The sequence below is a fragment of the Nomascus leucogenys genome, chromosome 4 (assembly GCF_006542625.1).
Source record: "Nomascus leucogenys isolate Asia chromosome 4, Asia_NLE_v1, whole genome shotgun sequence".
NCBI classification, from domain to species: domain Eukaryota; kingdom Metazoa; phylum Chordata; class Mammalia; order Primates; family Hylobatidae; genus Nomascus; species Nomascus leucogenys.
The window spans coordinates 20,386,748-20,411,816 of NC_044384.1; the positions used below are offsets into that span (position 1 = coordinate 20,386,748).

Genomic DNA, 25,069 nt, shown 5'->3' on the forward strand with positions numbered 1-25,069 from the left:
CTAGTGTAGATTAAAGTCTTAGCCATACTCAATTCTTCCCTTGACCTGAAGAAAACCACAGCCATAGAGAATCTGGTGGAACACAAAACATTGTCAGTTTCATCCAAGTACACTAGTGAGCTTAAATAGAGCACCCAGGAGGTGCACTCTTTATGCAAGAGAAAAAAGGTGACCCCTTACATATTGATGATTTGACTCACATAATGGTCTTACCTTCTGGATCAGAGCCTCGAAGTGTCAAGCACATCATTTCCATGTAGACAAGTAACATTTCCGTGCAGGAGAAGGCTAAGATAATCTTCCAGATGTAAACCAAGGACCTGTTGTCTGGGTCTTTGCATTTGTCAGTTGTGTATTTATGTGTGGGACACGGTAATTATTGAAGCAAACCGAATTCAAGCAAACTAAAAAGCAAATCCTTGCATAGTACTTAAAGTCCAGTGAGATAAAATGATGGATCAAAAGGATTATTTTTGCTTAATGAAGCATTCTGGGTTTTGAGTCTCATTGGACTCAGTTTTTCCACAGGATGTTTTGCTCAAGGGCTGGAATTTGGAAATTCCACAACAGCTATATAATCAGTCAGCTCTGATTAATTTAATTGAAACAGGACCCTTGATGAAGCCCTGCTGTGCTTATAATTAAAAATTTAGAAAGGGGTAGGGAAGGGGGTAGATGATGTGGGGATTTCTTTTTCCTGTGAAATTAGCTGAGTGTATTAATTCAGAAGGTAGGCAGTTGCCTCTGATTGTATGCTTCAGTAATCTGAACCATCTGCCTCTATATACTAAGGAGTTCACCACTTTAATCCAGCTTACGGCTGGCAAACCACTCTTCTCTATCAGTATGCCCTTGAATAGATGAGGCTGTGCAAAGTCCTTTGCTCTTAAATGTATTGCTGTCATTGAGAATATTTGGAGGTTTTCTCTTGGGTTTGTTTGGATTTTTTTTTTCAGCTTTTGTCTGAATTTTGGTTTTATTTTTCTGGGGCAGAAAAAATGGCTTTCCTTATGAAAAGTATGATAAGTAACCAGGTAAAGAATTTAGGATTTGGTGGTGGGTCTGAAGAAAATAAAGAAGAAGGAGGTGCATCTGATCCTGCAGCAGCTCAAGGGATGACTAGAGAGGAGTATGAGGAGTATCAAAAGCAAATGATTGAGGAGAAGTGAGTACATGCTACTTCATTTCCCTTAAAAAGCAAAGGAAATTCATTCTGGCCGTACCTTCTTCAGTTCTCCAGTTTATTTCTCTTTGCTTTTTAAGATGCCTTTCCTTTTGCCGTTTACCTCTAACCCAAGGAAAGGTTGTTCTTCTAAAGTAAACAGTTCCCTAACATCAGCAGCTACTATGTTTTATGTTCTACATGTATGAATGGAAATGAACAATAATAACTGAATCTATATGTTGTTCTTAAAGCAGCTTAACACTTTCTGGTCTAGGCATGTTTTGATTGACCTCAATTTAATTATTTAGATGAAAAATGGTAGGTTTAACTATCTTTACATTCTTTCTAAACTTCACCATCTTAGCAAGTAGAAAGTCTTCAAATTGTAAGAATTCAGACCTTATACCTAGAAAAGGGCCTCAAAGAACATAGAGTGCGGCTTCTTTGATCTTGCATGTGAGAAAAAAAAAAAAAAACCAGGAAGCATAACATGACAATTATGTCATAAGACTTGGCTTATCGAAGACTATGAATAGATTTGTGGACTGTTTAATATGGAAATTCTAAACATACAGAAAAGTAGAATAGTAGGATGAATACCCATATATACCTATGACATAAAATCAACAGCTTACAGTTTGCTACATTTGCTTATAGATTAAATAGATAAATGGTAGCTAATAGTTTTTAAAGTAAGTTACAGATGTCATGTACTTCACCCCTAAATACTTCAGCCACCTTCCTCCAAAAAATAAAGGCATTCTCTTGGCTATATAAAATATAACAAAAATAAAATACAAAATGTAAGCAATATTTTAGTTGGGTATTATAGAATGTGAATATCACCAACAACTTTTCACCACTTGAAGACTGATTCTGAAATAAATGTAATCTCTGTGTAGTTTTTAAATGTTTAAGGTAGAATTAAGATTCTTTTAATAATCAGTTAAGAAATGAAACATCAATCTAGAGGTTAAGTGTTTATCATATGTTTCAAAAGAAAAGTATTTCTTTTTTGCCACCAGGGCTCTTTTGCTAATGATCAATTACATAATAGTTGCCTAAATCCTATCGCTAAGGTGATTATAGGTGAAAAGGTTAATGACCTGGAGGAAACAAAGAAAGTACAAAGGCTACATTTAGTGGAAACCTTGTCTATTGTATTTTTCTGAAAGAAATCATGGCTTATAAACTACCTAGAATACATTATGCTTGGCTCTGCAGGAACTTAAAGTTGGTTTTTAAAAAAAAAGTCAATGCAACTAGCAAAAATGATGGTGCTAAGACTTGGGCAAAAGAAGCAGCATTCCTTGAATATTGCCTGATTTTACCTATGGCATGCAAAAGAACAAAAATCTTAAAAGCAAAATACGTACTGTGTAATGAAGAATAGAAGACAAACATCAGCATCAAACATTCTCAGATCAAGTAGGCTAATGAAAGCAGAAATGTAGACTACAGTTGTGAGCATGCAAAAGATCACTTAATATGTTCAAGCAGCAGATCCGATTGCAGATAAGGCATCTATTTGATTAACTAATGTCCTAGTTTTCCTTAATTTTATATCTGGACAGATCAAAGCTTAAAATGGCCAAATCATACAGTCAATCAGTAGACTGAGTTGTCAGCTACTCAGCTTTTTGCATATGTGTGTGAGAATGTTATATATTTATGTAGTCACTCAATTTAAGAAATAGTGTCAGGACAATGGGATATTTGGCTTCCCTATGCTAAAGAGGGATGACTTTCAGTCCATTGTTTGAGTTTTCAAGAATTTCACCACCTAGAATGCAATATGTAGTAGGCTTTAAAAATAATTCATCACAAGATAAACGCAGAGAGAGCTACAAACAGTTTAGTATATATAATAATTAAAATCAGTGTTAGCAAATAAAAGCCTCCAAAACCCATCCTCATCAGTTTAGGAAGTGGGGAGATTGACTATATGAATTATAAATAAAAAACTATTTAGCAATGCAATGCACATTCATTTTTATTTTCCTTCTGTGTTCAACGCGCCACTGGTAACGTTAGTACTGAGAGAGGTCTAAACATAAATAGACTATCTGGAAAGGAAATAAAACAATAGTCTGTTTATCCCTCCATTTTCTCAATTATATTAAAATGCTTCTTTGCCATAGTTACGCTTCAACAGTTTCCACAATACCATTTGTAACTTGACTCTGACTTTTGTTGTATTCGGTAATTGTTCGGACCTCTAGTATGAGCATAGCATTGTGAGGAATGTACTGAAATGGAAGAGACGGGTTTTCTTCTGCAGGAATTTACACTTTACTTGGTGCCGGGAGACTAGCTAGCTGCATGTCACTATAAACAGAGCAACCAGTTTTTCTGCGTGATTTGTAGACCGGCTCTGGAGGACTGGAATCTAACTCTGCGTGGCATTAGTATCAACAAATCGATCAATGGGGTTTATAGTTATTTGATTTTCAACAAAGGTGCCAAAATAATCAGACCAGGAAGGGAAAGTCTTTTCAACAAATGGTGCTAAACAACCGAAAAACATTGAACTTTGACCCCTACTTAACACTATACACAAAAATTAATTTGTCATGCATCATACACGTAAACATAAAAGTCAAAATTATAAAGCTTTTAGAAAAAAAAGTAGGAGAATATCTTTGCAACTTGAAAGTATCTTTGCAACTTGAAAGTTTCTGTATCGTGACCCAGATTGGCAATGACCATAAAATTATTAAATGATAAATTCAACTCTAAGTTAAAAACTTTTATACGTTAAAAGATGCCATTAAGAAAATAAATGGGCAAGCCAGACTGAGAGGATATATTTGGAAAATATATCTGACAAAGGCCTGGGATCTAGGAAATACGAAGAACTCCTATAACTCAATAATAAATGCAAAAAAATTGGGCAAAAGATTTGAACAAATACTTCAGAAAGATAGATGCATGGCCAATTAGTACATGAAAATCTTACTTGAAATTACATGAAAAGCTGCTTAATATCATTAGTTGTCTTGGAAATGGAAAAAATTAAAATCACAGTAAAGTAGCACTCCATAAACACCAGTATGGCTAAAATCAAAAAGACAAAAAATATGAAATATTGGCCAAAATGTGAAACCACTAGAACTCTTGTTTCAGTTGTTGAGACATAAACTAGTATGACCATTTTGGAGAAAGGTCTTGCTGTTTCTTATAAAACTAAATGTATCCCAGTAAGTTACCCTAGAACCTAGCAAATTCCATGCCTAGTTATTTACCTAGTAGAAATTAAAATCTTTGTCCACAAAAAAAGCTAGAACAATATTCATAGCAGCTTTACTTACTGTCGCCCCAAATGGGGAACAATTCAGGTGTTCATTAACAGAAAAATGACTAGACAAACGGTGATTGTATTTGTGCAAACAATAGAATACTTACTACTCAGCAATAAAAAGGAACCAGCTACTAGTACATAAAACAACAAGGTTAAATCTCAAAAGTATTTTGCTGAGTGAAAGAAGCCTTACACAAAGATGAACTGTATGGTTCCGTTTTATGAAATTCTAGAACAGGCAAAACCAATCTATGGTAGAAAAGGCGTGGTGGTTGCCTCTAGGGCTAGGGGGTAGGCCGTGATCAGGAATGGGGATGGGGGAATTTTCCCAGGTGAGAGTAATGTTTTCTATCTTGAGAGAGTTTTGGGTTACACAGATGTGTGCTTTTTGGGGAATCATTGAATGGTGTGCCTAAGAGGTTTGTGCATTGCACTGGATACAAATTTTGCTTCACAAGAAGAAAAGAGAAACTATAAACAAACGTGGCACTAGTTAATGACACGCATATCGAAGAGTTTGGGGGAAATGTTACTGATTTCTGCAACTTTGAAATGTATCAAAAAAGTAAAATGTGGATAAAGAGAGGAATAGATGTGATAAAAAAAAAAGTACAGTGAGATGCAAATTGTAGAATCTAGATGGATTTGTATCAAAATTCTTTCAACTTTTCTGTATGTTTGGAAGTTTTTACAGTAAAACATGGGGAGAAAAGCTCTGCTGCTTGTCCATGCCGGAGGTTGCTAATCTCCTGGACAGGTCACTTTATTCGATGTCCCTCTCCAAAACTAGAAGGTTGAACCCGATGTTCTCTCATGCCCTTTCGAGACCTGACATTCTGTGGTTGGAAATGAGTTCAGAGAGCACCTGAGCCCAGGGCCTTTGATCAGTTTAACCTGATCATTTGCTGCAGCATCTTCCTTAACACTCAGTTTTTTGTGTAATGGTTAAGATTATTTACAAACTCGGAGTCAAGACAAAGAAACCAGTTTTCACCTGAAACTGAAAACAGGGGATTTGTTTTAAGCAGATAATGCTTTATGCAAAGATAGTTCACCAGATCCACAAGTAGAATTCCCATCAGGCCTCACGTGGGCCTAAACCAGGAAGCAGGAGGCTGTTGAGAGCCCACGAGCACTCGTTCCCCATCTCTTACCATTGCTTCTATCTGGGCATGGCTGCTTTGTTCTTCCTCCACGGCCAGACTACAAGGTTAGTGGAAAATGACAGCCAATGGCTACCAAGTTCATCTGTTATTTTGCCAGCCACACTGCAAGTAATTGTCTGTGTTTCTTAGTACCTATCCCAAATTTTCAAAGAAGAGATTTCATTTACTGAGCTTGGTCTAACCCAATATAGCCAGAGGACAGGGCCGTGTATATAAATTCAGCTACCAATAAAGCACTTCTGTGGGCAGCAGGGACGGGTGGTGGTGCTTGTGAGCTTTGCAGACATACCCAGAAGTGTTTGCTTTTGTCTGAATCATCATTAGCAAGAATGTCCATTTCAAACCAGCATCACCATGAGTCCAATTAGATCATTCACACAGCAGGACCCCAGTCTGACGTTCTGGAAACATACCCTGCCTTGTTTGGGGCTACCCCCTTCCAAACTGGGAAGAAAATACCATGCTTAAATTGGGGTCTGGAGAGAGTAGCAATGAAGGGAGACAGGTTTATATTATATCCCCCAACAACAATGGTCTTCAAAGAACTGCCTGGTTCTGGACACTATGGCCCTATTTTCGTTTGCATAAGAATCACTGGGGGAGCTTGCTAAAAATGTAGCTTCCCCTCCCCTGACCTAGAGACTCTGATGCAGCAGGGCTAGGATCAGGCCCAGGAAGCTGCATTTGTCATAAGTGCACCAGGTGATTCTGAGGCTCATGGTCCTTGGCTGAACAGTCCACAGAAAACTTCATGTTAGGAAAAATCTCCTGGTTCACATCACACAGAGATTCCTAGGACCAAATTGTCTTTGGGACTTAGAGGTATGTACTGAAAGTTATGACAGTAGAGTAACAAACAGGCAGACGTTTGGGGACCTAGGAAAAAAATCCCATATTTCCCAAGTGTCTGCCAGCAGTGGCTTCTCAGAAGGTGTAACCCTGTGTCTGGCTCCTCTGAGCACGGCAGGAATGTCCTTAGCTCTCTGTATCCTTCTGATCCTTTATTCTTTAACTTTTAGGATGGAAAGAGATGCTGCATTTACACAGAAAAAGGCAGAAAGGGCATGCCTCAGAGTTCATCTCAGAGAAAAATACAGGCTCCCAAAGGTAAGACACTCTGGAAACATCTAATCATTTCTTAATTAATGAAAAATGACTTCTCAAAGGATCATGTTCCTGAATATATATATATCTATTCAGGATAGATATATATAAAAATATATATATATCTATTCAGGATAGATATATATAAAAATATATATATATCTATTCAGGATAGATATATATAAAAATATATCTATATCTATTCAGGATAGATATATATAAAAAAAAAAAAAAAATATATCTATATCTATTCAGGATAGATATATATAAAAATATATCTATATCTATTCAGGATAGATATATATAAAAATATATCTATATCTATTCAGGATAGATATATATAAAAATATATCTATATCTATTCAGGATAGATATATATAAAAATATATCTATATCTATTCAGGATAGATATAAAAAAAAAAAAAAAAAAAATATATCTATTCAGGATAGATATATATAAAATATATCTATATCTATTCAGGATAGATATATATAAAAATATATCTATATCTATTCAGGATAGATATATATAAAAATATATCTATATCTATTCAGGATAGATATATATAAAAATATATCTATATCTATTCAGGATAGATATATATAAAAATATATCTATATCTATTCAGGATAGATATATATAAAAATATATCTATATCTATTCAGGATAGATATATATAAAAATATATCTATATCTATTCAGGATATATATATAAAAATATATCTATTCAGGATATATATATATAAAAATATATATATATTCAGGATATATATATAAAAATATATATATATTAAGGATATATATATAAAAATATATATATATTCAGGATATATATATAAAAATATATATATATTCAGGATATATATATAAAAAATATATATATTCAGGATATATATATATAAAAATATATATATTCAGGATATATATATATATACACACACACACATATATCCTAATCATAACTGAGACGTTCGATACAGTGAAAAGAGCACTGAACTAGGAGTTCATAAAAACCTTATTCCAGTTTTTAACTTAACCTCTATGAACTTCCACTGTTGCTAAAAAAAAACTGGAGTTAATACCTATAGATGACATTTTAACATAAACTTATCTAAAGGTTCTAGAACTTCTCTATGTAAATACACAATAAGGACAATACTCATAGCTCACATTGGTTGAACTCTTTCTAGGTACCAGGTACGGTGCTTGGAAGTCATTTAGGTTCTATTATCATTTCTGTCTTACCATAGAAGAAACACAGGCATGAATAAAGTAGGTACCCTCCTGCCATGGGCCAGATAGCCAGGAAAGATAGAGCCCACGGTCCTGATTTCTATGATATTCCACCTCTATTTAAAAGGAACCATCGCTTGCTGGTTTGGGGAATAATGTAGTAGTGACAGTCATCACCTAGCACCATCTTATGCATCTCAGCACTGGCTGAGGGTGACTGCTGTAGGCTGTGGTCAAGTGAGTCGCTGGTCTCCTGGTGGGAAGGGAATGCACTGACATGTTATGGAACATGTCTTGGAGGTACTATTCCAGGGCTTGCATCCAGTAGTGACAGAGGGCCCATCACTTTGCTACTCTGACTCATACCACCTGACTCCACCTTCATTACCTGTCCACCTGACTAAATGACTCCACCTTCACCTTCTGAGCTGGTTATTCAATTTCATATTCCAAAGATGCACCATCCCTTAAAGAACATCTTCCATCTGCAGAAGCCAAAGTAAAAGATCCCTCCAAAGGGCATGATCCCAAGTATGAGAGCCATCTCCAAGTCTGGGTGGTTTAGAAAGTGCTACTAAGCCAATTCCTTCCATGGATCCCCAGCAGATCACAGAAAAAGCTGATTTTAGAAACTACAAGCACTACACAAGGGAGAGTCCACTGTCTATGCAAGGTCACTGATGAAATCACCAAAGACTTAAACATGGTAGAGGTTGATCCCCAAGATGCCCAAGGAACCTGGGTTCTATTCTTAATAAGGGAAGGACAACCCACAATAAAATGTAAGCTCATTTCATTCACAACCAATGAACTTGGAAAAGAATGCCTTGCTTTTCCTACCCCCAGCCCCGTTCAGGTTTAATAACTTTTCCTCACTGTGTCTGCATTTTGGAAGAGCGAAGCACTTCTAAACACTGTCCTTTCCACTTTCATTGTCTGGTGAATTTCCTGAAACTCCCTGGATGTCATTGGCTCACTTTAGCAATGTGGCCTCCCCCTAGGCAGGAAGATTGAGTCAGATTCATGCTACTGCACTGAAGCCCCTGGCCTCTGCTCTTGGGCCATCTGATTAAAACATCATCAATCTTGTTGGGATGAAGCAGAAATTTCACACACACACACACACACACACACACACACACGATTTGCTGGGTGTGCATCGTCCAGAATGGTAGGGCTTTTTAAAGATTTATTTTTGACAACTGTTATTCTTCTGTAGGGATCTAGGGAGAATTGGGGTTCAGTTGTAGCTCTGTGATGCAATATCACATGGTTTTTAAAAATATGTGAGTCTCTTAATTTACGCAGCAGCAATAGAAAAAAAAATCTGAGCCTCAGTATCCTCATCTATAAAATGAGGGCTGAAGTACCTAACTTCATAGGATCTTTGTCTGAGATAATGTAATATAAAGGACCTAGTACAGCGCCTGACAATAGAGCTCTTATTATTGACATTATGATCTCTGGGCACAAAAGTCTTATTTCCTGATAATAACAACCAGGGGTCTTGAGGACTGCCAGTCCTTAGGTGTGTAATCAATGCAGCAATGGAGGTTCCTGAGCCTCGAGGCCCCAAGCCTTTTATCTTTTTCTCCACTAATGGTAAATCAGCAGTCTTGCTGACTTCCAGATCCTCAGGGGTGAACACCCTTAGGCTTAGCAGTAAGGTTTAAGTACTCTTCCAAGAAAAATAATTCTTAAATCTCTGTGCCAGGGTATCCTTTGAAACAAGAGCCTTTCCAACAGAAACTATGGAAAGAGGAAAAAATGATAGCCATGAAATGCATAAATCCAGGTCCTCCCTGGAGAATGACTGTGGCTATACCTGCATAGGCTACTGCTCTCTAAAGCCAGCTAGGGGGAGGGACCGACATGAAGGACGTTGATAAATTAACAGTAGAGCCCACCAGTGTCTTTCACTGCATGGCTTACTGATGTTCATATATCCCCTTTTCTATAGCTGTTTCAAATGCATAATGCATTTGAGACCCCACCTGATTTTCTCATAGACCATGAAAGAGACCATAAAGCTCATCTAATAATCTCATACCACTGCGTCATTTTTACACCTGAGGAAACTGCAGCCCAGGAGGGTTAAGTAACTTTGCAATAAGCCACATCTCCTGTGACAGACTTAGGACTGGAACTCAGGCCCCACAACCATGAAAAAGAGCAGCTTGTTCACAAAAGGACTTCAACAGAGCTCCCCCTTTCAAGGCATTTGTTCTTTCTGCGCTTCTTTTTTTTTTTTTTTTTTTTGAGACAGAGTCTCACTCTGTGGCCCAGGCTGGAGTGCAGTGGCGTGATCTCCACTCACTGCAAGCTCCGCCTCCTGGGTTCACGCCATTCTCCTGCCTCAGCCTCCCGAGTAGCTGGAACTACAGGCGCCCGCCACCATGCCCGGCTATTTTTTTGTATTTTTAGTAGAGACAGGGTTTTGCCGTGTTAGCCAGGATGGTCTCTATCTCCTGACATTGTGATCAGCCCACCTCGGCCTCCCAAAGTGCTGGGATTATAGGCGTGAGCCACTGCGCCCAGCCTCTTTCTACTCTTAATATTTGAGCTGTTCCCCAAAATTTTAGGGAAGTTTTGAATTACACGTGGCTTAAAAAAATGGGAGCATATTATTTCTCCTGTGTTGTCTAACGGTTTGACCCTAGATCTGCAAGTAGCTGTCTAAATTCCGAATACAATCCAAACAAACAGATAAGAATTTCACTTGAGAACATTGTACACACCGTCATTCACTGCAGTTTACTTCCACGTGGGGACCCCCTCCTCCAAGGGCGTTTTTATATTTGGTTGCATTTGTAACAATGGATTCTACACACAATGTTTCAAAACCGTGCCTATGGTATGGAAGATACTACAAATACCAATAATACAATTGCCTGCTTTTTGTAAAGCACATGGAAATTCTAATCCTGTGTAGCTAGCTATAAAAATAGCACCTAATAAAACTATATGATAAGAAAAATCGGCTACTCTGGGCAGACTACCTATGAGTTAGCCCTGCTCTGCAAGGAGCAGTTTAAAAACTAAAATTTAAAAATTTAAAAAATCAGCTGGATCGTATTCCACTTAGTCCAGTTATCACCAGCTGTGGCTAACTTCCCCTACCCCAAGGCAACACTTTACGCTTGCAAACCAGCCCCATCCTTGGGAGCCTCCTCTGCCTCCCGCGCTGTCACTTGTCGCACGTTGCCCTCCCGCCCGCGTCCCCCCACTGACGAGGCTCTGGGTACAGGGACCCTTCGATGGCCCATGTGGCGAAAAAGAGGCTGCCGGGGACAGACACGTTTCCCAGGCTAACGTCTGCCCAGGCTATGCAGAACAGCCGTTCCTGTCCAAGCCAGATCCTGGCTGGAGCGAGGAGGGCGCAGCGGCCGCCAGCGGGGGCCCCGAATCCTCGACGCCGGCGCCCCCTGGTGTTCCTAGCGCCGCGGCCACTGGCACCCGCGGGAGGCGGAACCCGGGCTGCGGGTGGTGGCAGGACCAGGGAGGGGCAGAAGCCAATTTCTAGAGGTGACTTAAAAAAAAAAAAAAAGTCTTGATAGGTCATTGGATGGGATGGAGGGAAAACAAAACAACAACAAAGAAAGAAAGAAAAGGAAAAAGAAGTCTTATTATGTTGTTATTAAGGATCAGATCGTGCGTTTTCTATCCTCCCATGGCATAACGGGAGAGGGAGCTCGCAAACAGCCGAGTTTCCGCTGTCTCCGCAGTGACCAGGCTGCAGAGAGATTCTGAAACAACAGCAATCGAGGGCGGGCTGAAGGAATTGGAATCTTCAGCCTTGAGAGGAGATGACTGAATAAATGAAGCTTATGGGGGACAGAATCATGCCCCAGGTCTCCAGTGCCATGCTTTTTATTCTAATACTGAATTCAGCCAACTTACCCAGTGGCTTAGCTGCTGGTTGTTATTGAACTGTAGGTACCTAAACTCTGTCTCTGATTACGCAGAGGAATCTCCGTAATGGAACCTTTAGAAAACCATCCTTAGAGAGAGGCCTGGCGCGGTGGCTCACGCCTGTAATCCCAGCACATTGAGAGGCCGAGGCGGGCGGATCACCTGAGGTCAAGAGTTCAAAACCAGCCTGGCCAACATGGTGAAACCCCGTCTCTACTAAAAATACAAAAAAAAATTAGCCGGGCGTGGTGGCGGGCCCCTGTAATCCCAGCTACCCAGGAGGCTGAGGCAGGAGAATTGCTGGAACCCGGGAGGCAGAGGCTGCAGTGAGCTGAGATTGGGCCACTGCACTCCAGCCTGGGTGACAGTGCAAGACTCCATCTCAAAAAAAAAAAAAAAAAAAAAACCGTCAGAAAAACACAGTGGGGATGCGAGGTGTAGGGTTTTGTCTCCTAGATGCTTCATTAAGGAGCAAGGAGGCCCCAGAAGGCCAGACAGTGCCCATCTGGGTCACTAGGAGATGTGATTGAGAAGTCCAAGGTATGGTGCTCTGTGCGAAGAACTGGAGGCAAGGAGAGGAGAGGCAGGCCTGCCAGTGCTGGCTCTTACTGCGGCCAGGGGAGGGCTGGCTGAGGGCTGAACCAAAGGAACTGCTGTATTCAGAGGGAAACAGAGCAACAGATTCCCATGTCCTTATGAGTCCCCTCTTTGGGGCTTGGCTTCCGAGGTCATCTGAGGAACATGCCAACCATCACTTCCCTCCAACCCTCTAAGTTCTTTTCCTAGAACAGGTTCAGGTTCCTGGATGACCACAATGCTTTGGCTCCTTGACACCAGTGTCTGAGTGCCGTTTCTCTTTTCAGTAGACTTATTTTTTTACATCCAGAGAAGCACATACCATATGTGTGCACTCAATACATAACCATAGGATCATGTAAATGTGGGGACATGCCGAAGGTCACAAAGCTTGCTGTGACAAATGGAGACTCAAGCCTCCTTACTGTTCATCTAAGACTTTTTCATGCCCCCTTCTCCTCATATCCCTCTAAACTGGGCATCAGATTCCTGGTGGTAGACTTTAGAACTGAACAGACTGTCTGTAACAAAGAAAACGGCAAAAGACAGAAAGCAGGGGTCACTGGGACTCTAGTGGGCTGCTAATAACGGTCCCCTGCCCGCCAGGTTTTCAGAATACTTAGCCTGTGCCATCTTCTAAAGCCCATATTGGGTAAGCATTCATAGTAATAGTATTAACAGCCCACAGGGAATTGGATGAATTTAACACGTCCTCCAGCTAATGAGGGATGACCCCCTGGGTACCTCATTCACAATTCCCCAGGGTCACCGCCACAGCGGTTACATAACAGCAGGATTCAGTTCTAGACCCTTCCCCTGACCAAGGCCCGACAGGGAGCAGATTTGAGAAAATGTCTTCCCGGGAGCTGTCAGGTCTAATGAGGATAACTATGTCACATTTTGGAATTAGAACTGTATTTTCTAAAGAAATTATTTGGCTGGTGTTTCCTATGAAAAAAGAGTTTCACTCTATTGCTGACAGGGAAAAGCAAATGTAGACTCTTTGAAAAGGAGCAACATAAGCCATAGCCCTCTAGATAAACAATAAAAGGTCTTGGGTCTCAAGTTTATTAATTGTTAGTGACAACACTATTTGCTATACCAATGTCTTTTGGTGACCATTATTAATTTCGGTAATCAGATAAGTAATTAAATAAGTGCAGTAATCAAATTGCAGTAATCTGCAGTAAGTATGTATACGTATATGTATCTATACCAGTCATTATAATATTCATGTACACTTACCCAGATTATGTCGATTGCCTCTAGTTGTCAAATTATAGGTCATCAGAGGACTTAAAATGCCTAAAGTCATCCATGATGCTCATGTTAGATTTGGATCACACACCACTAATTATTCCAGATCCTGTATCTTCAGTTTCTCCTTCTTGATTGGCCTCTCCTTAATAAAGGAGGTCAAATCTCTCCCATCTAAAACAAGCAGACAGTACTTTCTGAGTAAACATGGCTTTTTAGGTGTCTTCTCTTAAATGACTAGTTCTCACTGCTCTGCTGAAACCTTCTTCTTCCAGATGTTCAGTGTCTGTCTAAATACAGTAGGTGGTTCCCTTAATTTCTCTTGGGGCCTCTTTGTTTCTTCTAGCACTGGTGATGGCTTCTTCCTTAAAGCCCTCTCTCTCCTCAGCTTGCAAACATCACCCTCTGGTTCTTGTTCTCGTACTGCTTCTTCTTCATGAGTTGTCTTTCTCTGTCTGCCTCCAAATTGTGGGATATTCCAGGGTGCCCCCTTGGCTGGCTCTTCTTCTCACTCGAACCTGCACATTGTCCCTGAGGGCTGCACTTTGCCATTGCTTTCTGCTACCGCCTACATGCTGATGATTCTCAAATCTATACCTCCAGACCACATCTTCTCCTGAAATTTCACAACTGCAGCTACCTTTACTTAGACACTTCACAGGTAGAACCAGCTCATATCCAAAACTCACTCACTCATTCTCCCCCTAAACCTGCTCCTCCTATAGGCTCCGCTTCCGTGGGTGGCTCTCCCGACAAGCCCATCATCTCCCAGGCTTGCTACCAGATGTCACCATTGCCTCTTCCCTCCCTGCTCCAGCTGCACGTCCAGTAAATTGCCAAGTCATCTTAATTCACTCCTGAATAGTTCTCAATTCACCATAGCTTTTCTACTTGGAGTCTTGTCCCTCTCAATACTGAGGTTTCTAAAATGCAAATCTGATCCTGTTTCCTTCCTTTTTTTTTTTTTGTTTTAAGGCCATTATGTCTTTTAGAATAAAATCCGAACTCCTTGTCCTGTATGCCATGATATGGCTCCTGTCTCTCCAGGCTCACCACTTGCTACTACTCCCTGCCTGGACTAGTGCTTCCTCCTGCTCCATTCCCTGCTCCCTGTGGCCTTTCCTTTCTGTAAGACTCTGGTCAATGCCACTTCTTCCAGGGCCTTCCATGATCTCCCTCCCCCTACCTAATTCTGGATTGGGTCATCCTCCTCCATGTCCCCATATATCTTGAGTCCATGTCCCTTACATCATCTTATGACCCTAAATATCTGCACCTACTATGTGCTCCTTTAAAAAAGGGGCCGACTTTTAAATCTCTGTGCTCAGTGCCTAGCAAGGTGCCTGAGATATAGAAAATTGCGCACACACACACACACACACAGACACACACACACAAACAGACACACACACACACACACACTGATTGCTGAGTAAATGGATATTATTGGGGAAAAGGAAAAGAAAGAAAAATGCCCAGCCGGGCGTGGTGGCTCACGCCTGTAATCCCAGCACTTTGGGAAGCCGAGGCGGGCGGAGCATGAGATCAGGAGATCAAGACCATCCTGGCCAACATGGTGAAACCCCGTCTCTACTAAAAATACAAAAATTAGCTGGGCGTGGTGGCACACACCTGTAATCCCAGCTACTAGGGAGGCTGAGGCAGGAGAATCGCTTGAACCAGGGAGTTGGAGGTTGCAGTGAGCCGAGATTGTGCCACTGCACTCCAGCCTGGCAGCAGAGACAGACTCCATCTCAATAAAATAAAATAATAAAATAAAATAAAATAAAATAAAACGCCCAAAGAACAAAGTGTCAAAACAGCAGAAAGAATTTACCCGCTATTAGAGTTACATTAAAATACAATTTTATGAAAAGAACTAGTCCAGATTGGACATTGGAGTTCTGTATAAAACACAAAGGTTTCCTTGTTTTATAATTAAAACACCACGTTTCTTCAAGTAGAGGAAGTAATATGTTTTAAATAAAGCTACAAGATTCTTTCTAAAAGCAAATGTGTTCCTCTCCCTGGCCAATTTAAAATGTATATGTAAGTCAAGCTAAATTAATAAGAGAAAACAGTTCCACAATGAACCCTAATCCTATTAACAGAATTGTCAATCTAGGTTAGTCATTGAAAAATAATGTTGTGACCCCTGCTGAGCTATATGATTTAGTTACACCTGGTGTTTGTCTGCCATATTAAGGGCACCATTCATTTCGAATAAAGATGCATATAGGAGAAACTTAACAGAGTTTTCTTTAAATGTGTCACATTGAAAGCTCCATTACAGTTGAATTTAAAATTTGCCTCTTAAAAAAAATAACAAAGATGATTGTGTGAACCTTCCTTTGCCAGACCCCTTCAGATTAGGAGCTCTTGGGGCTGCCCAGCAGGGTCTGAGACACTGAAACCTCCTGCTTTCCGAGCAGCTGTTTCTGGTGGCCAGGCGGCGGGGAGGCCATCAGAGGCCCCATCAGCCGCCATCTCTTCCTTCCCCTCCTCACCCTGCCCCAGTTGGGTTTGCTCCTCCTACTCACGTCCTTGAAAGAGCAATGGACTACATGTCTACAGGGAGTGTGGGGTTGGGAAGTGGTCATTGGACACTAGTGAAGCAGGATTTCAAGACGTGTTGCTTGGCCACACCAGCTTTCTCACGTCATCTTCACAAGTGCCCTGTAAGGTAGGTAGATATCACTTCGCCTTTACAGATGAGAACGCCGGCTCAGAGAGGGAAAGTGACTTTCCAAGGTCACACAGCCAGTAAATGGCAGAGCAAGATTCTACCACGAGACAATCCGAGCTCACAGGCCATGTTTTCTTGCTAGACCCTTCTGGCAGCTGTGCTAGGTTCTCATCCCCTAAAAAGCAGAATGACATTTTTGCAAGAATCTTTACCTCTCGAGACCTCACTTTCCTCATCTGTAAATGAGAGGCTTGGATATGCAGCCTCCGGGAGATTCTTGAGTCCCTATGGAATGTCTTCATAAGGGAAAGAGGTATGAGATGTGCACAGCTGGTATCTAGAAATTCTCATTCCATGTAGCTCCCGACGCATGCACACTTTCAATCAAACTGAAAACTGATGCCTATTCTTCAAGGAGACAAATCCACACCATCTGTCCTACTCTAGGAGTGCTGAGGGCTCTTTAAGTAGCTAAAGAGGGAAGAGCAGCAGCGGGGCACAGCAGAAGGAGCAGCCAGCATGCCCCAGCCCAGGGCCTCCACACCAGTCACACACTAGCTTCTGAGGGCAGCAGCCTCACTCATAACCAGGACAGTGAGAGTGGTTTATGAAGACAAGTACCTGACTGCTCAAGTCCATGATCCTCACAATTATGTCAATCTCATGCTACATGAACTCCTCCATGTGAAAGAAATCCATTCTTCTAGCTTTTGATATCCTGTGGACAACAATAAGTGAATAAACCAAAACCAAAATCAAATCTACCTAATATCAATCACACTGGTATTTGCTTATACACCATGCTTAGCTAACTAGACTCTGACAAGAGGAGAATGCTCAGCTTTTTGAAGACATAACCACCTAAGATAATTTATCATGGTATCTCAAGTTTGGTAAAAGAGAAGACCAGTTTATCCAGGTCTAGGAAGTAGTAAGTCTTGAAATCCAGGGTCACATTTATCCTTTGGTGAAAGGTCAGGCATCAGTCACAGGAAATGACAATGGTAGGATATGGAGCTATTTAAATAATGGGGTATTCAGCACTGGCCATAAAGATAATAAGTCTGGTTAAAAACAAGAGATTAAAATGGATTCTCATCAGCTAGCATAAAAATAATTAGCTCTTAACTGCATTAAACAATATCCCAAATTGATAAGATTTCTAGAAATGAGAAGATCTCTGAAACAGAGCCTCTAAGAACAAAGTATAGCCTATAAGTCCCCTAATTATGTGCTGGCTCACTCATTCATTCATTCACGCCACGGTTCTCATCCTTGAGCCTTCCCTCCCTCCCTGGAGCTGCTTCCGGCCTGTAGTGATGCTGATTCACATTGGCTGTAACTGCACTTGTATTTGGGGGTTGTAATGAGGCATTACTTCTTTTCCTTGAAGTGTGAACTGTGTCCAAATATTCCTGGTCTCCCCAACCCAAGATTTGTCAATGGGCAGCAGAATGTGTGGACAAGACATTCATTGTTTGAATTGCAGACAAGGTCCTGTCAGCAGGGTGGTTCATTAGGAAGAGAGGAAACAAGGCTGCTGTGTCCACTGTATAAATCCCATTTATGCTTCTTAATTGCTTGCTCTGTCCCGGATCTTTCTCTTAAGGGCCGATACTCTCCCACCGTCTCTTTCACTGTCCATGCCTTCTTTATCCCAGGGATCCTTTCAGCAGGGATCTTGACACTGAGCTGCCCTCTTTCTTCTAAAATATTCATAACCACCGCTACCATTTGTCCAGAGCTTAGATGCTTGCGAGGCTGTTTCACAGCATGTCTCATTCAATCTGCTCAATAGTCCTCTAAGTGGCCCTTCCATTGGACATCGGAAACATAAGTTGACTTGCCCAAGGTCATGCATTGGTGAATGGCAGATCTGGGACTCGAACCCATGTCTAACTCCAAATCCCACAATCTTTCATTCTCCTAGGCTGCCTCCACCAGAAAACAGTTTGGATAGGCTGCAACTTTTTACAAAGGAGACACTTGAATACTTAGCCAGTGCCAGGTCCAGGGCTAGCTCAATTAGTTAGGATCCAGAGCTAATGAGGCTACAGGCCCACATTTGGTTCCAGAGGGCATCATTTTCTCCTCTAGCCACTCAACGGCCTTGTCTGGTTGTCCTACCTATAGTCATAAGATGTCCATGGCACAGGCTGCAGCCCAGAGTAATTGGCTTCAAGACTAGAATTATCTCCAGAAGCAGCCATGCTCTGGTGCAGGGCCAGTAGCCTTATACTTCTAGATCAATGGTGCGTGCAGGACTCTCTGACCACAGCCATTGACTACACCCAGTGCTGCCTTTGGACCTGGACATCTGAGGCCACTGCCCTGGGGCCCATGTTTTAGAGCGCTCTCTTGGTCTCTCTTCTAGCCACACTCTTTCACATGGGGTGGAGTCTGTGGGCCAAACTGCCTAGCCCAGGCAGAACCCACACCCCTCTTGTAAACCACGCTCAAGCTGCTTAGGACCCCAAACGCCCTGTCTAAGTGCCTTCCAGAGCATTCTCAGGCCTCCGATGCAGATCTGTGCTCTTAAGAGTGGCCAGGCAGACTAGGCCTGAGGAGTGGGGTAGGGGCCATGCTCCCAAGGTCCCAAGGCCCTTCCCAGTGAGGGCTGGCACCAGGAACTGGAAAAAAAAGAGGGCCAGGTTGTGAGCCAGGAACTTCTGTCAGCACTTATGTTCTGCCACCCACAAAAATTAGGGGTGGGCCTGACAAGAGGTAAGGGGAGCTAGGGCTGGCTGGGTAGCTTTCTCCTAGAATAGAGAGGCTAGTGCTAAAGAGGAAATGACTAAGCCTGGCTTGTTAGAAAAACCAAGCCTTTGGGTGAAGGTAGGAGTCATTGCTAGTTCAGAGGTAAGGTGCCAGGACATCACAGCCTCCTGACAGAGCTAACCCCATGCGCAAGATTGCCCACAGCAAATTCCCCTGCCCACCTCTGAAGGTTATTATTTTTATGAATAGCTACTACGGGGTGAGTGCTTAACAGATTCTAAATAATTCAGTTACCATCTAATTAACCTTCTACAGCTCTAAGGCAAATAATGCAATTCTCCATATATAGACAAGGAAATACAGCTCAAAGAGGCTACACAAAGTGCCCCAGGTCACCCATCCTATAAGTGGTAGAACTAGTGTTCTCACTCAGGCAATTTAGGCTGTGATGCCCCAACGGGATTATAAGGATAAACTGATAGCTATGAAAGCAGAGCTCTTTACAGCAAAGAGGACCTACAAATTTAAGTATTACTAAGGCTGTTATCCTCTCTAACAATAGGTTCATTGAATCATTCAGTAAACATTTATTTTAATTTTTAAAAATATTTATTTATTTATTAAGACAGAGTCTCTCTCTCTTTTGCCCAGGCTGGAGTGCAGTGGCATGATCTTGGCTTATGGCAACCTCTGCCTCCCAGGTTCAAGCGATTCTCCTGCCTCAGCCTCCCTAGTAGCTGGGATTATAGGCGTGTGCCACCACGCCCTGCTAATTTTTTGCATTTTTAGTAGAGATGGGGTTTCACCAAGTTGGCCATGTTGGTCTTGAACCCTGACCTCAGGTGATCCCCCTGCCTCAGCTTCCCAAAGAGCTGGGGTTACTGGCTTGAGCCACCATGGCCGGCTATTCAGTAAACATTTAATTGTCTGTGCCTACATGCCAGAAACTTTGCTGGGTTATGAGACAGAAAGATGAGTAAGTTACAGCCCTTGTCTTCAAGAAATGTAGAGCAGTGGTTCTCAAACTTCAGCAAGCCCCAGAATCACCTGGAAGACTTGTTAAATCACAGATTGTGAGGCCCGAGCCCTGAGTTTCTGATTCAGTGGGTCTGAGTGGGGTCCCAGCACGTGCATCTCTAGCAAAGTCCCAAAAGATGTTGATGCTGTTGTCCTGGAGAACCCATTTTGAGGACTACTTTGAGAACCACTTTGATAAAAGGGCAATCAAGATCCTCTCCATAAGGCAATGTAGAATTGCACTGGTCTCCCTTCCCGGAGCAAGAAGCACAAGGATAAAACGAACCTCAGAGTCACCCTTGAAGGAGGAAACCATCCGAAAGCTTCTTCAAGCACCGCAGAGCCATAGAGGGTGGCCTCGCTGAGGTCTCCCTGTGAGTGGGAGGCAGACGAGCACCATCCCGTGAGCCCTCGCGAGTGTGTTCAGTGTTTTATAATCCTGGCTGGCTGACTCGCTTTCCTCTAGCCCCTCTAGCTGCCAGTCCCTGCAGGCCCACAGCAGTTACCCTGTCCAGGTTCAAACCTGGTGACATGCTTGGGGATCTTACTACCAACCTGAGGGAAGGGGCCAGAATTCCCGGGAATGTCCTTTCAGATCACTTGCATTTGATTTCAGGGTGCATAAGAGAGGGCAGATGTCCCACATTTGCATGAACTGAGAATGAGTCGGCCACCTTGTGCTTTTCCTCTCCTTCCTGCAAAAAGGCCCAGAAGACAATCAGCAAGGAAAGCAGCCGCTAGGGAAGGCAAATAAAAAATAAATAGAAATACGCAATTGGCTGGGAGCCCCTAGGGATTAACTAACAAATTAATCCCACAACAGTTTGACCAGGAACTAATTAATCCGTTAAGCACTTGGAGGACCCAAGGCCCTGGCCAAGAGCAGGGAGAGGCTTCACTTATCTCCGGAGGCTGGCGCGGAGTGGGACTGTCCTCCAGGCTCTCCAAGGAGGGCCTGGGTGAGGACTGTCCTTCCCCAAATCATTGGTTCCTCCTGCATCAGAAATCTGCTTCTCAAGCTATTTCTTGAGCCAGACTCCTGTGTCACTCTGCCCAGGGAACCGAATCAAAGAAGAGAGCCCTGAGGAAAGGCAGCTGGGCTTCAGCCCCTCCAAGTATGGGAGCCACAGAGTATTAGAACTGGAAAAGACTTCAGCCATCTGGTCCTTCCAACCCACTTTCCAGATGAAGAATGAAGTTTACAGGTTACCCTCGTGTGCCGTTTGGACCTAGAGACAACTGATGTTTCTTTCTGATCATTCCTACACAGCACCCAGACAGGGAGAATTCAGATCTCCCTTTAGGTGCTGTCTTTAACTCCACCTCAGAAGTCACCAGGTGCAGAAATCTTTCTTAAAGCAATGTAGTCTGTTTGACTAAGATCGTCATTTTTTAATATGATTTTTCATGAGCTTTGGTAACAAATTTAAGGCTGGTCACAACATATTCAGGTGGCTCTAACACAGATCTTTCCTCTCATTAGCTTTTCTGACACTCTTTTTAATCTTCTGTTTCCCTGAAACCCAGGTCACCTCATGTTACAACCTGATCTCCAAAAAATCTGACAGCAGCCATCTGGGGATGTAAGCTACTGTTAACCTTTCCCAGAGAATATTTTTCTTTAGACTCCTCTCTCATTACAGAACAAGAGGCTCTACAGCCTAAGTGGTAAAAGAATCTCAGCTGAGTATGGTTGTGCATACCTGTAGTCCCAGCTACTTGGAAGGCTGAGGTGGAAGGATTGCTTGAGCCCAGGAGGCCAAGGCTGCAATGAGCCGAGATTGCACCACTGCACTCCAGCCTGGGTGAAAGAGACAGATCCTGTTTAAAAAAAAAAATAAACAAAAATAAAAATAAAGGAATCTCAAAGACCAGGCAGCATGCATCAAGAAATTCTAGAACAGACACTCCTAGAATCACGAAATGTGCAAGGCGCTTGTGACAGCATCAGCAACACTGAAGGCTAGACTGCCAGTATGCTGAGTGGGGACCATGCCCTTGATGGTTCACTTAATACACGTGTGCTGTGTGCCAGACTCCAGTCCAGGTGCTAACGGTGGAAAGTTGAATCTGGCAAGAGCCCATGAGGGGCTCCCTGTCTAGTGGAAGGGAGGAAAAGAGCAACGATTAAGCAAAAGTTGCCACTAAGGTGTGATGAGTGAATTAATGCATACTGTCTAGTTGTTATAAACTGAGACCTCATCCTCTAGAGTGGGGTCAACCAGGTGAGTGGGTCTTGGCATGGGGCTGATAGAGTCTGCAAGACTTGCAAAGCTGCCCTTAGGCAGAGTTGGGGTGTGATGCCCCAGCTTTTGTGTGTATCAGCATCACAGAGAGAAAGGGCTTCTTAAAAATCCAGATGGGGTTGGGAGTGGTGGCTCACACCTGTAATTTCAGCACTTTGGGAGGCTGGGGTGGTTAGATCACCTGAGGTCAAGAGTTCGAGACCAGCCTGGCCAACATGGTGAAACCCCGTCTCTACTAAAAATACAAAAAATTAGCCGAGTGTGGTGGTGCACACCGGTAATCCCAGCTACTAGGGAGGCTGAGGCAGGAGAATCACTTGAACCAAGGAGGCAGAGGTTGCAGTGAGCTGAAATCGAGATACTGCACTCCAGCCTGGGCAACACAGCAAGACTCCCTCTCAAAAAAATAAAAAGTCCGGATGGCTGGGCTCCACCTCCAGAGTTCCTGATTCAGTGGGTCTGGGATGGGGCCCCAAGAATTTGTAGTTCCAGCAGGCTCTAGATGATGATAATGCTGCTTGTCCAGGGACCACACTTGGAGAACCACCATGCTGGAAGGTTCTGATCGACCCAAGGTGCCATGAAGGAGGGACCTCCCTACAGAAGCCCCCACAACTGCCATCAGGACCAGGCTGTGCTGCAAGACCAAGAGTGCCACTCGCTTCCTTTATTCTCTACAGACCTTTTCCTCCTGCTTTTAAAATTTATTTAGTTACTGAGTTAGTAGTCAAGTTTAGAGTTATTTATCTATCTCTATTTATTTTTCACATAGAGTGAAATGGATGAGAATCAAATCCAGATGGCTGGAGATGATGTGGATTTACCCGAAGATCTCCGGAAAATGGTAAATGAAGATCAAGAAGAGGAACAAGATAAAGATTCTATTCTTGGGCAGATACAGAATCTCCAGAACATGGACTTGGATACCATAAAAGAAAAAGCCCAGGCCACCTTCACTGAAATCAAGCAGACAGCGGAGCAGAAGTGTTCCGTGATGTGAGGGATGGGAGGGGTGGAGGGAGGGAACCAGCCATCCTTGGAAAAGACCACTCTCCTGTGGGACGTTTCAAGCAGTACATGTTTTAATGTAGTGAACACAGTTAGGAAAACCACGATGATCCATTGACAGACAATAATTTGGTTGTTCTAAATATTCCTGGCAGAGCATTTAGCTAGCACCTTGCAGCAGGAACCATACTTTCCTTTTAGTTATAAATGAGATAAACTGGAAAATTTCAGTTGTAAATGATGATGCAGAACACATATCTGCTTAAAGACCTTGAGATGAGCCAGGAAGAAACAAAAGCAAGTGGCATTTCCTCTCCAACTTTCTTCCTTGGAGGCCAAGTTCTCACCCTGTCCAACTATTCGCAGGACACCAGATCTCTTCAGAGAGAGGTGTGGTGAGTCAAGGTGTCCACTGGGAGCCGGGTTTCCCACAGGGAGCTGAGTCTACAGACTCCAGGGCAATCAAAGGTCACCACCCCCACCCCTCACCTCCAGGATCCTTGAATTTGTCTATGATACTCATCAAGTTTCGTCCTTGGATGCTTCTCAGCCAAGTGGCGGTAGCAGGGATGTGGTGAACAATGAGAAATTGAGGCAGGGAATAGAACTCACCAGCCCTTTGCAATGGAGATCATCATTCTAGTGGCCATGTGAAGAATGGAACCAAGGGAGGCACAATTAGAGGCAGAGGGAAACCAGGTAGACGGCTGCTCTTTTTGAGTTGAGCTTAACTCTCCTTGTCTGAACTTGGTGATAGCAATGGGAACAAAGTGGGTAGACTAACAGAGAGTGTTAAGAAGTTAAATCAATCTCTCTCTGTCTCCTCCCAACCTCTCTCTCTCTCATCCCCTTCTCTCCCTATCTCTCTTTTTTTTTTCTTCTCCTGCCCTTCCCATCCCACCCCTTTAGACTACCTTCCAGTAAATCACACTGTCATTTGGTGCCACAGGCTTTCAGGGTAGGCACTGATATTTTTCCCCCTGATATCTGCTCTCTTTCAAAAGGAATAATTCAAAAGACTTAGGACAATTACCACTGAAACACTTCGAGCTACTTAGCTAAAGCCCACCAAACCAAAACAAAATACTGATTTTTTTTTTTTTTGGTGACTCTGTTCATACAGTGAATAAAGATCTATCAAAGGAAAAGGAAACTGAGAACAAAAACTTAGGGTCTAAGTTGTTCTAAACCCAGAGTTCTCAAATGTGTTGTACAAGAAGTTTCATGTAATAAAAATATGCAAATAAAACAAATGAATAGAGGTCCAAAACCTATGGTCCTTGGCAAAGTTTAGCCTGTCTTGGAAATTCCTGGGAGAACAATCAGCAATGATTGAGGCTGATTAGCCTTCTAGTCCACAAACCCAGATGCCCTGGGCACATTTTAAAACCGTGCTTGTCTTTTATCAGAAATGGCATGGGAGTTGTGATTCGTTTTATAGCAGAAACTTTAAAATACTCACTTTTTAAAAAACTACAATATAATAGATAAGATTTATTTTCAGTTTAATGCCTGACTCTGCCCTGTAGTTTATAGGGTGGGTAGTATGGATGGGTGAGAGGTGCTGTATGTGGCCTGATATCTGTACACTTTGCATGACATAAAATACTACAGCTGCCAAATTGTTCCACACTCTAGCCTCAGGATGACAAAGAAGATGTGCTTTCTAGTAAAAGATG

At 42.3% G+C, this 25,069-nt stretch overlaps 1 protein-coding gene across 1 annotated transcript; it reads left to right on the forward strand.

Annotated features, from left to right (window-relative positions):
• The first annotated feature begins 811 nt into the window (after positions 1-811).
• CPLX4 (complexin 4) lies at positions 812-24,639 on the forward strand. Its single transcript, XM_003264283.2, has 3 exons — positions 812-1,165; positions 6,652-6,739; positions 23,155-24,639. The coding sequence occupies exons 1-3, from the start codon at positions 999-1,001 to the stop codon at positions 23,380-23,382; spliced, it is 483 nt and encodes a 160-aa protein (XP_003264331.1). The 5' UTR covers positions 812-998; the 3' UTR covers positions 23,383-24,639.
• Positions 24,640-25,069: the final 430 nt, after the last annotated feature.